Genomic DNA, 15,831 nt, shown 5'->3' on the forward strand with positions numbered 1-15,831 from the left:
AGTCTCCCCATCTGCACACTTTGCTGTGCAGCCCCATGTGAGCTCCTGAGAAGTGCTGAGAGCAACCCATACCAGACAGGAAGTCAGCTGTGTATTGGAAAATGTCCAACCCCCTCTAAACCCTGCCTTGTTTCAGATATCTTCTGATTTCCTTCAACAGCTACCTGAGCAGTGAACAAACCTTATGTAGCAGATCCTCCAATATGATACAGTTCATTCTTCTGGACTTCCCTTATCATTTCTGATTACACTCACCTGACATCTAAGCCGACCTTGCACTCCATGGGGCCGGGCTCATGGTGAGTGGGATCAGGAATAATGAGAGAAGATCAGAGGGTGGAATGTTTGCACATACTGAAGGGGTCATCTTTAGGCGTTTGTAGACACCACCTTGTATTCTTCAATATTTGCTGTACAATATGTCATTTTTACCAGAAATCAGCATCTTCACATAAAATAGTGCTGGTGGTCTACATTCTGTCCCTAACTTCCAGCCGTGGTCCTTTGTTATCACCTTGGGCTTCAAATACAGGCTGACAGTGACCATTCCAACACACATAAACCTTGCATGGTCCAAAAATGTCACCATCAGAAAAACCCAATTGATTTTGCTAATTTTTTAAAATCTTTTTAGCTATATCTCAGGCCTGCTAAGCCATTTCCTGTCTACATGGAGTCCAGTGATGGCGGGATGGGACCTTTCATGGGCACCTTTCATGGTTTTATGGTAACAACAATGGATCTTACCGTGTGTGTCGTATGAGTCACTTGCAAACTCCATCAGAAACATATATGTGTGTGTATTGTTCTGCAGTCCTGAATACAATCACAGTGTAAAAGGTCTATTTTACCCTTTTATTGCTCCATCCAAAGCTATAAAAAAAAATGCACCTGGAATCCTATTTTTATTATGCATTTTTATACATAGTACGTTTGTCCTAATAAATTTAATAAAGAAAAGACAGCTGGGGATAATTTAACTTTTTTTCTTTTTAGTTTACAAACAAATAAACAAAAACATACTTTCAACAAGTCATATTTAAACTTAATATACAAATATCTGCAGTTGTCAGAGGCAGGTTTGTTTTTTCATCTTTAAATATAAAAAGGTCAAAATATTCCCCACTGTTCCCTCCCCCTGAAAAATGTTACCCTCATGTGCCATCCATCGAATACATAGCATATGAATAATAAACCCTCATGTTTTCCAATTTGCACATGTCTGGGTCAACAGAATCCAAATCAAGTAGAAACAAAAATGGCAAATACAATCCAAAGGTATCAAAGCTATGTCTACTCAAAACATAACGCCTGGGTGAAAGCTGGGGGCCAGAAACAGATCCTGATTTGTATGGTCATCCAATATTCTTGTGGGGGATTTTTAGGATTTTCAGGCAGTTAAGCTTAGTTTTCTCTATACCCATGAAAGGACCTGCTGTCCATCCTGAAACTGAGCAGTTAATCAAATTATTAAGTACTGAAGATATAGATTATTATATATAGGTAAAGCTCCTTTCCCAAGGGGTTCTTTTCCCAAGCAATAGGACCTAGCGTTAAAGGGCAATCACTGGGTGGTTTGACCCACCAGCATCAACCCACATTAGTTAAAGGAACATCTGATAATCTAGTCTACTTAGTAACAAAGCTTGTTGACTTCAGACATTAATTTAAAAAACAGGCTGTAAAATTTGCTCAAAAAAGGGGAAAAAAAAAAAAAAAAAAACAGAACTGGCACAAAACCAATTCCTTATCCAAGGACGACCTAACACAGCACAAATCTATCTAGTTAAAAGAACTTTTGGAAATAATAAACAATTTAGATGAAAAGAGAAACTTTTATGTGGCAGGGAAAGAAAACAAAAAACCTTGAGAGGTTCTGAAAAGGTCCCCTAGCACCAGTGTAGAGGTGAAGAACAAAGTTACTTAATGCCAGTGACAGCTGAGTAGTCATTCCCTCTTCTCTCAAGAGATAAATTGGTTACATTCAAAATGCATCTGGGGTTTTTCTGGCTAGTGGTGGACTTAAGGCCGCAGGAACTGTTAGACATCAGGCTTAATATTTGGATGGTCTGTTTTGTCTTATATATCAAGAAAGGAATAAGAACAATTGAAACACAAAACTTCAGTATCATCCACAGTTTGGGATCATCACAGATACTAACCATACCACAGCCTGCAGTTTTCCAGTGCCACCAATAAAGAAGCCCATTTATTTAGAACCTTTGCTGAGATGGGGTTTACATTCTCCCTCCACTGAGATAGAATGACCTTTGGTAAGGGTCCTACAAGTCAACATAGAAACTTAGACTAACCTGCTCTTGGGCAAAATGTATTGCCACCTTTAAACTATTCTTCTTGGGAATTGGCTGCCCATGTGATTAAAATTCTTTTCACTTCAACTTCTACCCAATCAACTTTCTTCTGCTCCTTCCTGGTTCAGACCAGAGTCAGTCTTGGACTGCTTAAGATCTTCTCTAGAGCTGCTAACTGATAGGTCATCATCTTGTTTTTCACCCTTCTCAGAATTTGACTGCCTGTGCAGCTTTGGCATTTCCTCTTTGGCTTCCTCGCTCAACATTTGACTACACTCTTCTCCTTCTTGGCTTTTACTAGAGCTATCTACAGGCTTTTGGGAATTTCCGCCTATCATAATATTTGGTGGGTCATCTGCCACAATTTGATTACTCTCCACAGCTGACTGCCCACTCAGTTTAAGTTTTTTAACTTTGTCTTCAACTCCATCCATGCGATTTCCTTCTCCTCCTTCCTTGGGCTGCCCAGAGTTGTCATCAGACTGTGATGGACCTCTATCAGGAATCCCCTCCCTATCAAAGTTTGTCATTTTTCTTTTCCGCTGTGTTTCTATTGGCATATTATCAATTTTTTTATATACATTTTCTTGCTGGAGATTCTCAGTTGGATTCTTAGAGACTGTTTTATCCATGACATGCCCATCATTGCCTTCTTCTAGGTGTCCTCCTGCAGAAGGCACTTCATGGTCAGGCTTTGGCGACGCTACATAAGAAACTTGATTTTCTTCCTTTTCATAGGATTTTTTGTCCACTTCAGGTAGAAGCTGCATTCCATTCATACACTGACTTGAATAGGTGGAAAGCAGCCCTTTGTTATCAGACACTGTCTCGGAACACCCGCTGCAACCCTCCTTTGGAAATTTCCCATGTGAATGTTCTTTTCTTTCAGCCCTGTCATGAAGAGGTATTAACTCTTTACCATTTTTTTCATCAGAATTAGAAGATTTTTGTTGGCATGCCACATCATCAGAGTCAGAATATTCTTCTTCATCAGAGTTGTTACCACAGCTGTCTAACTGTCCGTTTAGTCTGCTTTCTTCATTATTTTCCTTCGGACAGTCTTTAGTTTCTTGTTCATTCTCTGCTGGTGGTTGGTAGGCTCGGAGCTTCTCCACAGGACCCCAGATGAACCTCTCTTGCTTGTAATTCTTCCAGGCAAAATGCACTAGTTTTCTGCGCTCGTTTTTGTCCTTGACGGTGAATATAAAATAGTCCAGAGCACTTCTTTTTACATTCTGTAGTTCACCATTGCACAACGTTTCCTCAAGGAAGAATTTCACCAGAGGAGCTTGAAAGTGCTCAAACCCCAGCTCCCCCAAACACTTTAATATTCGAGTGATCCGCAGGTTGTTGTGACTGTGACTGTGAATAAGAACAGAGAAGATGCAGGTTATGAAAGCTATAAAGATACCTGTACATAAATTACTGGGAATGGCTTTACAGTTGCAACACTTACTCATTCAGATTCCTAAATCTCTCCTTCCACTCCATCGTTCGGGTCACTTTTCCAGTCTTTTCATCTTTCAGTCTTATGCCATAAAAATCCAACATGAGTTTATAGGCCCTAATGAACCTCTCCCGGACAAGAGGATCTTTCTTCATTAACTAGAAAGACCGAGGAAGAATACAGTAAACTGTACGTATGACAGGAAAGTAATTAATAAAAACACCAAAAAATCTGACACGACTTCTTTAGGCTTAATCAAACAGCCCCTTTATAAGATTCTCGGATATAAGATTTTGCTTGGCACCGTTGCAATATAGATAATTACTGCAATCAGTTGGTTGAAATCATGCTGAGTTTAACATTTAAAAAGCTTCTCTACCTCAATTTCAGCCTCCGTCAGTGGCTTGGCATAAGAGTTCATACCGTATTCCCGAAGGGGAAAGAGCCTGCAAAGAACCATATCGATATTGTAAAATATTCTACAAATATAAAATACAAAGAATAGGAAGAGAGGGCAAGTCATTACATATGGAAAGTTAATCCCCCCACACACACGTATTTTTAATAGATGATTCTGCCAGTAGCACAGCTTCTATTCATGGGTGACAATGTAAACTGTATCGATAGGAGCAGGGCTGTCACAGTATGCGCAAACCACTCATCTGAACTACACAACATCTCTCTTTATGTTATGCAGATGAGCAGGGAGAAAGTGTTCTAAAGTTCAGAAGAGAAAGGACTTAAAGGACTGCTTAGGATCTTAGTATAGCAGAGACACAGTGCTGTCATCCCAACAGCAAGTTAGGGCAGGGCAGGTATTTTTCTGTACTTACAGCATTTTTTAGTGGGTGCATGCACAATTTATTAAACATATTCATTTTTTACTTTTTATGCAACCTGAATGACAATTTATATGGACCCAGTGAAGCTTTGCCTTTTACACTACTGGGACTCCCTTAGGAAAACACCAGAGAAGTCACTGAGCCCAATCTAAGAGGTTCTTATACATTCTTTAGTAGTTAGGCTTCCAACAGCCCCTTCCAGGCCATTAAAGAGTCTCTTCAATGATTGGTGCATTTACCATTGGATGTAGGAATGGTTCCTCTCCAGAATGTCGTATTTCTTCTTCCATTTATCAAGCAGCTGTGTAATGTACAGCCCTGCAGAGGACAAGAAACATGTGAAATCTTCTGCTCTTTGAAACAAAACATAAAAAAAAAAAGAATCTGCTAAACAGATGACATTCACCGGCCCCCCCAATACCGTAATTACATCCCTTACTTCATATAACTTCTAAAAACTCCAACTTTGGGAGTTAGTAGTTCAAGTAGTTCTCCATCCTTTTAACTAGGATCATGTGACCAATGTCAAAGCATCTTTTCACATAAATATTGTTATAGGTTATGATATTACTGCTACACGGCCAGCATAGATGAAAGAGGAGGGCTTGCAATAACGTATTTCCTTTTAATTTCATTTTAGATAGAAAAGTGGGGGGTGGGGTTAGGACCTCACTGCTGCCTGTGTCCCTATTGGGGAGAGAAAAAATTACAGGTAAAAAGGAACAGAGAAAAAAAAATCTGACAGCCTTTAACTTGTTACTTGCTGCATTCCAAACAAATGACATATACATGAATACTCTAAGAAAAAAAGACATACCATTTTATTTTTATATTCTCATACAAAAGATCAGACACAAAGCACAAGGGTGTACTTACCTTCAGGCTCAAAATGTCTATTGTTCTGGTAAAAGTCTAGGTTGGGTGTTTGTTTGGGCTGGCTCTAAAAACAGAAAGGTTCAATACTTTAGGAAAAGGAAACTCAGCAAACAAAGCAAGAATTAAAGCAGAACTGTGTTTTATGTCACCCCACAACAACCACTAACATCTTCACCTAAAGAAGTATTAAAGTCTCTGGTTTTCTTACATGAATCCAATAAGTAGGACTATAAGTTTTAATATTATTTGCAGGAGTGCATAGTACTGCCTGTGATTGTTTTGCATTTCACAGAACATATATAGCAATGAAGAAAAATCTTAAGACCACGTGAGACACTGGCACATGTGCACAAATATAGAAAAAAAATCATCAAATACTGCGCATGCACTCCAATGTGTGCTTGTCTTCTATTGTGTTCATGTGCCAATGTTTTTGCAAGCCCTGTACTGAACTTGTGTGAGCACAAGCAGGCACCCTGTAGTACCTGGGGGGGGGGGGGGGGGGCATGTTGTGCAAAACGCCAAAGGACGCTGCAAGGCAAAATGGATACCCAAAAACAAGAATTAACCAAGCAAGTTTTTTCATAAATGGCATATGGGAAAAGAGAAACACACTTCAGCCATGGTAAGTGCTAGGGTTTGGGGTTAGCAGCACTAAAAAATGCAATGCTTTACACATTCCTTCCCAATATGAAGCAGCAGGCAGTCCTTCATCCTGAGCTGAATGGCACTTGACAATTAAGGACGATTTAGTTGTTAGATTACAAGTTGTGTTCATATCAGGTTGGTCCATTTAGGGCTGAAGGCCACAATTACAAAGATAAGCAGATAAACCTGCAGCTAAAGGCTTACCGAGTAATACAGATAATTCTTGTCATTTACATAACCATGTCTGTAGTTCTGCAGGTCCCTGGCAGCTCTGCTCATCCATTTCCGACAATTATTAGGCTGAAGTGGAAATAAAGAACAATCATATCAATAAAGAATAAAATTATATATCTCATTACAAAACTGATGAAAACAATAGGTTTATTGTACAATGTATAAAGGTCTGGGGAAGCTCCTTATCTGATTTTTAATCCTTAACAAAAAATCACCACATCGACAATGCATTGTTCTCAATCAGTCAGACCTGCTTGGTACTGAGAGAAGTACGACAGCACAACTGAGCAATATTGAAAGAGCTTCTAATGACCACATATGGTAGAAATAAAATACTTACACACTGAACACAAAACATAAATCTATAAAGATCTGAAATTCACCATTGTATATGTTTCAATACTGAACTAATTCTTTCACCATCTTCCCCCATTCTTTTTTATTTCTCCCTCCTTAAAGTGCTCCGTCCTCTTTACCCTTCCCATTCTTTTTCCGTGCACCTTCCTTACAGCCTCTTCCGAATTCCCAAATCCATCTCCTTCAGCTTTCCATTCTCTCCATCAATTCCTAATTCCTACAGCGCTCCTCAATATCTCGCCCTAATTCTAACATCAAGCCTCTCCAATCATTTCTCCAATCATGAATACTTTTTAAATATTTCCAAAATTCCTGCAGATTTCGTCTACATCTCATCCCAATTCTTGTACCCCCTCTATCCCCCCCCCCCTCCTCTTCACTATTCATGCATCCCTTATCCCTGCAAATCCTGCATTTCTCCTCCCCATCTATCCTTGCTTTCTTCAAACCTCCTTTTCATCACTTCACAGGTCCTGCACCCCACCTCCCCCTCTTGTAACCCTCCATTCCCTGTATATCCTGCCAGTCATTTATTTTATACTTTTCCTCCACATCTCCGTACACCATGTCCCCCCGATTCATACATGTCTCCTCTCCACCTGTGCCCCCGATTCACACGTCTCCTCTCCACCTGTCCCCCCGATTCACCTGTCCCCCCGATTCACACATGTCTCCTTTCCACCTGTCCCCCCCCGATTCTCCCCCCCAATTCACACATGTCTCCTCTCCATCTCTCCTGGATTCTTTTATTTCCCCCATTCTTCCATCCCTCCTCTCTCTGATTTTTGAACCTCTGCTGCCCTTTGCTATAAATCCCCCACCCCCATCCTTTCTCTCCATCTCTCCCCTCCCCCATTCTATTTCTCCCCCTTGTATATCTTCTATATCCGGTGTCCCCGTTCCATATTACATCCCCCAGTATCAGGTCCCCTACCCCTATCACCTGACGCCGGCTCCCTGGCTCCTTGTGGCCCCGGGGCTTCTCTTCACCCTCCTCCTCCCAAGTGGAGTCATAGTCGGGACTCCACACGTCTTCGGGGTCCCGGGACATGCTGGAAGCAGGGCCGCGGAGCCAGGGCCCGGGCAGCACCAAGCAGGGGAGCACGGTGCCGGGTTAGTAGGTCTGGAGGCCAAAGATTCAGGCTCCGCTCTTTGACAGCTAAAATAGCGAAACTGAAACCCGGCGCCGGCTGCTGACGTCACGATCACGGCGCGCAGGAAATACATCACCCAATATGAAAGCAGTCTATCTCTGCCATTGAATGGGCCTGGCAGGGCTTTACCACAATGGCTGTCAAATTGTGCAAAAAAATTGTATTCTATGAAAGCTGCTCCCAATAAAAATACATTTCCTGCATATCAATCAGGGCAATTTTTTCTGGGCCTATAATTTTTTTTGTTGTGAATAAAAAGTGAATAGTTTACCAAATAACGATACATAGAGTCACTATATCTCCCATGGAGTCCTATGAAGTAATATCCCAATGGAGAAAAACACGTAGTTACCTAAATCTAATAAACGTGCTTGCACCCATGTGATAGGCAGATCAGCCAACGTTCCATCTTTGGAAGCTCCTCGGGGGTGGGGTCTTGTTTCCAGGAGCTGGCAGAATCCCACGCAATTTAATCAGATCCAATCTCCAGACCCAATTACCCAAGTCCTGACCTGGCCTTGTGTACTTGGGTATTTGCTGTGGCAGAAATCCTGTTAGAAGGATCATTATTGTGGTGATGATAGGTTGCCTGCTTCCCTCCTGAGACACACCACTGGATGCTGCTTCCCCTCCATTTCTTTATTGACTTACATGGCAAACTTTGTTTGTAGAAGCTAAGTAAAAGAGAATAGGTTCTTGGCCAAATCACCAGACGGAGCACTTGTAACACGCAATTTATTAAGTGGGGATATTTATCTTCACTTCCTATCCCTGCTACGTCTGAGGGAGAGGAAAAGAACAGAGAGGAAAAAGTAAAGATAAAGTATACAGCAGTCTGTACTTAACCTATTCTATACTTTCCAACCATCCTGATCCTTCACAGCTGCCACCATGAATTCCTCTACATATCTTGCTCAGATATGTCCCGCTTGTTGGTGGGATGTGTTAAACCTAAAGCATCTCAAAAAGTTAAAAAGTCATTAATGTCACCAAGAAAGAAAATTAATTTAGTTTAAGACATGATTTGGACTAAGATAATAAAGCTTTTACCTTTCTTTCCTCATTCTGCACGCCTCTACTTGTACAGAGGGATGTGTAGGCCAGGTAACAATGTATTCAGTACAGCTGTGCTAGAAAAAATATAGAAGAATAGAAAAAAAGGCAATCTATTAAACAAATTAGTGCAGCGTTTTTCTAACCCATGAAACGTGTTGGCTTGGCTATTGGTATCAAAGAGGTGGATTATTGGAACATTATCTTTTGTGCTTATTGGTGGTTGCTGCCTGGTTGCAAATTTCTGATAATGTAATTTATGTAATATATTATAATATTAATGCATGCACACAGGATTATTATTATTAAACAGGATTTATATAGCGCCAACATATTACGCAGCGCTGTACATTAAATAGGGGTTGCAGGTGACAGACTAATACAGACAGTGATACAGGAGGAAAGGATCCTGCCCCGAAGAGCTTACAATCTAGTAGGTGGGGGAATTTCACACACAATAGGAGGGGAGATATGTAGTGCTGGGAAGTAGTGATTTTGTAGACAAGGCGTTCAAGAAGTTTGGCGACATATGGGAGAAGGGAGATAGGACGGTAGTTGGAGGGTAGGGAGGGGTCCAGTGAGGGTTTCTTTAGGATAGGGAGAATTATGGCATGTTTAAAAGCTGAGGGGTATTTACCAGTAGAAAGGGAGAGGTTGAATATTTCCTTCATTTACGACAGCCGGCTATGCCAGTATTGTTTATTTTATTGAAGAATAGACTTTGCCCATACCGCAAAAAGAAACCATATGCATGCAAATATTATCATTCTTATTTCTGGTTCAAAGCAAAACTGTAATTAGACGACAGGAAATACTATAATAAAGCATGCTGACAGTAAAACACTTCATGACCAAAGCTGTTTTTTTTTTACCATGAAGGAACAGAAGTTTCCCTCAGTATATGAAACCTCAATTATCAGTATACTAAGGAACCCACCTGCTCATAATTTTTATTTTTAAGTTTACTCCTGCTTTAATCCCAAAGTTCTCTATCCGGCTGAATGTTTGTCTCTATTTTTATTTTAATAATATTTAATCTAGATCTATTCTAGTGAACCTCCATACCATCTTGTAACTAAGGGCATACTTGTGTTCCTCTATTCTCCTTGTCTTCATCTAACCCAAACTTTTTTAGTGGTCTTCTCTTTTCCTTGTCATCTCCTGGCCTAGACTCATGCATTGATCTCTCCATTCTTGTTTTCTCCTCTCCCACACAATTTTAGGGAACCTTAATTCTCCATGAATAATTCATTTTTCTTGTCATCTCCTAATCAGCTGAAGATTCCACTCTCCTTCATTTTTTTTCTTTATTGTTCTGGGACATGCTCGAAAATCCAAATTATTTAAAAAAATATGATCCATAGACCAAATTCAGTTTAGAGTAGAGGTTTATTAGATACACACGTATAAAGACTACAACTTAATAAGCATTAACTAGAATAAACTAATAAGTGTCTATAACATTTATAATCCATTAACATCTGAATTATTATTAAAACAAATTGGAAAATGTTCTAAACAAAAAAAGAGACAGAATTATCCATTTGCACAGTAATAGTAACAGACATTACAAAACGTTGGGCAGAGTTTACCCATTCTACATTTTCCAGAAAAGTTTGCATAGGTTTGCATTCTTGAAGTGATAGACATGCTCTTCAGTAGTTATCTGTGCCTGGGAGTATCAGTCATCTCTGAAATGGGCAAAAATATCTTATCTCATCTGTTTAAACTGAAGAATCTTTTTCTCTTTCAGCATTATAAGTGCCAGAAGAACATAAAATACCACATACAGTATACAAACAAGAGAAGCAAAATAATTACCCTTTCAACGCTAAACCTATCAATAAAACTTTTTTCTATTCTCCTCATTTTGCCTCTTTGCTGCGGTTTTGATTCGTTGTGTGGGTTCACTGGTTCCCAGATCATTCTCATGTTTGGTTCATCGTATTCCCAGGCATAGAGCAACAGTTTCTTACGTTCACTCTTGCTCTTCACAGTGAGTATGAAATCGTTCAGAGCACTTGTTGTTACATTCTGTAATTTACCGTGGTACAGGATTTGTTCCAGAAAGAACCGGACCAGTGGGGCCTGGAAGTGTTCATAGCCCAGTTCACCTAAACACTTAAGAATACGTGTAATCCGGAGGTTGTTGTGGGCGTTACTGTGGAAAAAAAATAATATTAATAATAATGGAAAAAGTACATTAAATAATGAATTAAACCATTGTAACACATTCATCAGCATACCAATATTGTTCTTCTCAAACTGTGTTTTACAGCAAAAGTGCTGAAATATATTGCCTCTGGCTAGTGGTCTACCAATTACCAATGGTAGGATCAATCAGATGGAACGATATGAAACCCAGAGGTCAATGCTGTGCCACATGAGTTATTAAGTCCAAGTTTTTATTGTTGGTAGATCATTTTGACTTGGTCATTTTAAAAGAAGCTCACAAGCCAAAAGAGTGTGGGCACCCATGTCCTATAATCATCATAGCTGAGTTTCATTCTACTTAGGGCTTCACCCTTCATACCCTCATAGTTCAAAGCTCTTCTTTTTAGCCAGGGAATATCTTAAATCCTTTATCATACTCCTCAGTCATGATTGGTGAAGTTCCCCTATTACCTTATAAAGTTTTCATTATAACACATTCATCATTTTTTTCTTCTTCATCCCAGTCGATCACTTTCAAGAGTTTGGCATTAAAGGAAACCTCTCTCTCTGGCCTGATTCAGGTTCCCACTGCCCACCTTAGAGAAAATATTTTAGTAGTAAGGGAATATGTAATACATTTAGGGTAATATATGGTTGCCTGGCCTAAATATGGTAAATTGAAGAAGAAAAAGAGAAGACAGAAGGCTTTTTTGGTGGCAACACTACATACAAGTGATTTATTTTGGCGTTGAACTATATTAGCACCCTTTTGCTAGACATAGTTCGACTAAGCTAAATAGTACAAAAAGTGATACAGCATAATTTATAGTCAATGTACAATACCACATTGGCTGTGATATATAGATAAAATTTGTATCTCGATATCCCGACACGTTTCTCCCAGGGGCTTCTTCAGGGGACTTAGTATAGAGACTTATAATAACTTAGTATAGGAATCTCCAAGGAGACGATCCTTACAGCTGCACAAACCAGTTGTTTCTCTTTACCTGATATCTTGCAGGACGATTTCAAACAATTGCCCATGAGTGAATAGTCGCTTCTGCCATTTAGCAACTAAAATGAGCTCACATTAGAACTTTTCAGTCAAATCAATGCTCAAAGGTCTGAGGCCAGATTCCTTAACCAGTGGGGTCTATGTACAGGAATTGGCCCAGAGTTCTAGTTAAACAACCAGCCTTTACTTAAGATTATTGCCTACATCAGGGACAAGGGACATTGTCAACCAATAAAGAATATATTGGATCAACTAGAGATCTAGAAGCATAAAAGCATACATAAGGAGTGTCCTCAGATTTATTGTAGGAACAGAATACAAATCACACAAACAGTATCTCCCATATCAGACAGGGGTAACTTTTATAACAGACCTGTACCCATCTACATATTTGCGGTTAGTAATTAATAGCATTGTGTATAAAGTAAATAAAAGAACTATGTATATTTCTATAATATGTGCAACACTCCAATAAAAGTTCCCTTACTTGTACAAGTGTTTCCTGTAATAAAGCCCGGTTACTGCTGATCTCTCTACTATACATCTCTCAGGATATCTATATCCCGGTCATTGTATGCCTCTGCATAGGCTCTTGATGCAGACAATATGAATTTAGATATTTTGTGTGGCTAAAGTAAAGTATCTGTGCCCTGAGTTTTACAATGGTCTTCTAGAACCCCGCGTTCTTCACATATTCAAAAACCCATAACTTACTAATTTAGATTTGTAAATCTTTCCCTCCAGTTCTGTGCCAGTTTCACGTTCCCAGTTGCTGCTTCTAGTTCAATGCCATAAAATCCCAGCATGAGTTCATAGGATTGTAGGAACCTCTTCATTACATCTTCATCTTTCTTCATCTCCTAAAACAGATGCAGAGTGGAGTGAGATAAATTACAGAAGAATGAGAGAAGGGTTCTAGGTGGCACGTTATTTAAGGGTGCATGGTACCAAATGATTAGTTACGTTGAATTAGTGGACTGATGAAATAGTAATAAAGGAATATATATTTATAAATGATGCAATGCATATGGTTGTATAATGTGCAAAATGGGCATATTTGTACACTTCAATGCAGGACAGCACATGGTGCAAACGTATAGATTGCAATCTTACTGTTAAATGCAAAGTAACAAGTTCACTAAATATCTCTGCCAGCTAAATGTACTTAGCTAAGCCTTGCTACTCCAATTGCCCCTGGAGTAAAGCAATGACTCAAGTAAGCTCCATATCTTTTTGCTTGGATCTTAGGACATAGGATATACAATAAGTCTAAGGTCTCTCTCTATGCCCCCATGTAAAATCTCTAGGTCCGCACCATGCACTATATCGTAGAAGGTAGGGAGGAAAGTCACGTGGTCCCTATACCAAGGAATACCCTGTATTGCTCTTCATTTCATGCATAGGATCAGCAGAAGCCAGACAGTGAGGGGGCATTTAGATAAACTTGCTGCTTTTAAAGTTTAAGCCACCAGTCTTCTTTCTGTTGTAGATGGTGTCCCTTATGGGAGTACTTTATGGTTATATGGCATTACCATGGCCATCATGGGGGCCCTATAATATCAACATTGTTCATTTGTTAGTTGCATTGCTTACTTTGTACTCTTGTTTAGCTTTTGGCTCTTTTTGTGTAGCTTTTTATTTGCTGTAAGAGAAGAAGATCTTATATTTGTTCTTTATTCAGCAATACAGCAACATAAATAATTATCCCTAACAGTACTTAAGAGATTTCTAGCAACAATTTCAGTACCTCAATTTCCATTTCTGTAAGTGGCAAGGCATAATTGTTCATACCAGGTTCCCGCAGTGGAAACAACCTACAATAAAACAAATGTTGCTGAGAAAGTAGGGCAAGGATCCAACATTTTATCATCATAACCATGAAGTCTGACCTATAAAAAGTTTATATGTCCCCATATGTAGATTTGCTTACTTTACTCAGAGGGTTTCTATAATCCAACAACACTCCACCCCTGTATTGTAGTAATAAATATTTCCTTCCCTCTAGGTTCCTTTACATGTGTCCTCAGTCTTTCAGCTTAAGTTACTTTATAAGACGATTACTACGGGAGTTTAAGTAGCAGGTCCATATAATATAGAATAAATTTATTCTTAATATTGTTAAGCTCATTTTAATTTCTGTTCTTACTCCTAATATTTTTTTTATGTAAAAAATGTATTCCCAAGGAAGGATTCCTCTGTGAAGAAGTCCTTGTATTAATTGTTTTATGTGTTATGGGGGTAACAAAGTTACTTTAAAGAATTCTATGTATGGAATATACCCGCCCCTCCCTGCCCCCACTACTACCAAAAACTGAACTCACCATTGGATGAAATGATGGTTTGTTTCCAGTTTGTGGTAGTCATATTTCCAATTCTCATGTAGCTCGTCTATACAAACTCCTGTAATTATTAAACAGAATAATTCATAATTTTACCTGCAGAATCTGCAGAATACAAAATAAGTATAAACACGATGTGCATTTTTTGTCATGTTTATTTTTATGACTTTTCTGGTATAATATATTTTATATATATATTATTAATACATAGATATAATCTTGCAGGAAATTCTTTTGTGATATCCTGTTCATCCCTGTTCTAGAAAGTTTTATGAAACAAGGATGGGAGGCAGACTAAGAGCAGAAAGTGACAATCATAAAGCACCCTTGCGTTCTCCAACTAAATGACATTTTTATTAAATGGTATTGGGAAGCACAATTCTTTCACATCTTAAATACAATTTGTGTTATGGCAGTGTTCACTTCCACAGCTGGGATTTTGTATCACCACCACATTCTTCACACGCTACGCTCAAGATGATGGCAGTAACAAGTGCATGGCATGGTAAAATGGGAGTATAAGGAATGGCCAGACACAGATTTTCTTATTTGAAATGTAAAATGTGCAAACAAATTGATAAAAAGCATCTCAGTGTACAGTACAGATGATTATAATCGCACATGTATGCCCAGGTAATATACACTATGTGCATGCAAATGGTGCAGGAAACTCAACAACGTAAAGTGTTTTCTTTACTGACCAAAAGGTTGAAAGCAAATCTCATTTCGGTAGAACATCAAGTTCAGCATTAGATCCTTTTATAAAAAAAAAAAATTTATTAGTCGATGACCCCTCAGCTTGACTTAAAATATTTCACTTTACAATTACCACTTTATATGTACAACACGTTATCAATAAAAATAAAAAAGCTGCAATTGGCCATCTATTAGTTGTCATAAGCCCAAAATAATAATATTTACCTGATTAAAGCTTTGAGACTGAATGGATGTGGAACTGTGATCGCCTTGCATGTGCTGCACTTGGAATGCATTTCCATTGTGCTAGGAATGCAAAGACGACGGTGAACTATTAGTGATCAGCAAAACCCTGCTGATGGTGAAGTTCAGCTCTCTTCTCATCACGGGGGCCTCACTAAGTCAACTCCATGACCCTGCTCTTCTATCCTATCAGAATGTTCTTGTAGGCAAATAAGCATCTGCTGTACACTGCAAGGCTGATGCTAAGTTAAAGTTATTAGTTACATTAGTATGGGGCTAGTCCAATTTCTACCATCAGCTCACCTATAACTGTGCTGTTAGTGGTTATGGTGATGACACTAGGGTGATTGTTGGTGGTTATGGTGGTGGCACTAGGGTGGTTGTTGGTGGTTATGGTGGTGGCACTAGGGTGGTTGCTTGTGGTTATAGTGTTGGCACTAGGGTGGTTGTTGGTGGTTATG

At 39.2% G+C, this 15,831-nt stretch overlaps 1 protein-coding gene across 2 annotated transcripts; it reads right to left on the reverse strand.

The window, feature by feature from the left end:
* Nucleotides 1-886: 886 nt before the first annotated feature.
* On the reverse strand, nt 887-7,896 carry LOC140333042 (uncharacterized). Of its 2 annotated transcripts, none has more exons than XM_072414427.1 (7): nt 7,660-7,896; nt 6,330-6,425; nt 5,478-5,541; nt 4,841-4,919; nt 4,139-4,205; nt 3,769-3,917; nt 887-3,674 (listed from the first exon to the last, which is right to left on the reverse strand). In XM_072414427.1, the coding sequence occupies exons 1-7, from the start codon at nt 7,765-7,767 to the stop codon at nt 2,411-2,413; spliced, it is 1,827 nt and encodes a 608-aa protein (XP_072270528.1). In that variant the 5' UTR covers nt 7,768-7,896; the 3' UTR covers nt 887-2,410. The 2 variants fall into 2 exon arrangements, with proteins under 2 accessions (XP_072270528.1, XP_072270527.1); XM_072414426.1 differs by having other exon boundaries at nt 7,651-7,896.
* Between the last annotated feature and the right edge of the window lie 7,935 nt (nt 7,897-15,831).

This window comes from Pyxicephalus adspersus, chromosome 6 (genome assembly GCF_032062135.1).
Source record: "Pyxicephalus adspersus chromosome 6, UCB_Pads_2.0, whole genome shotgun sequence".
NCBI classification, from domain to species: Eukaryota; Metazoa; Chordata; class Amphibia; order Anura; family Pyxicephalidae; genus Pyxicephalus; species Pyxicephalus adspersus.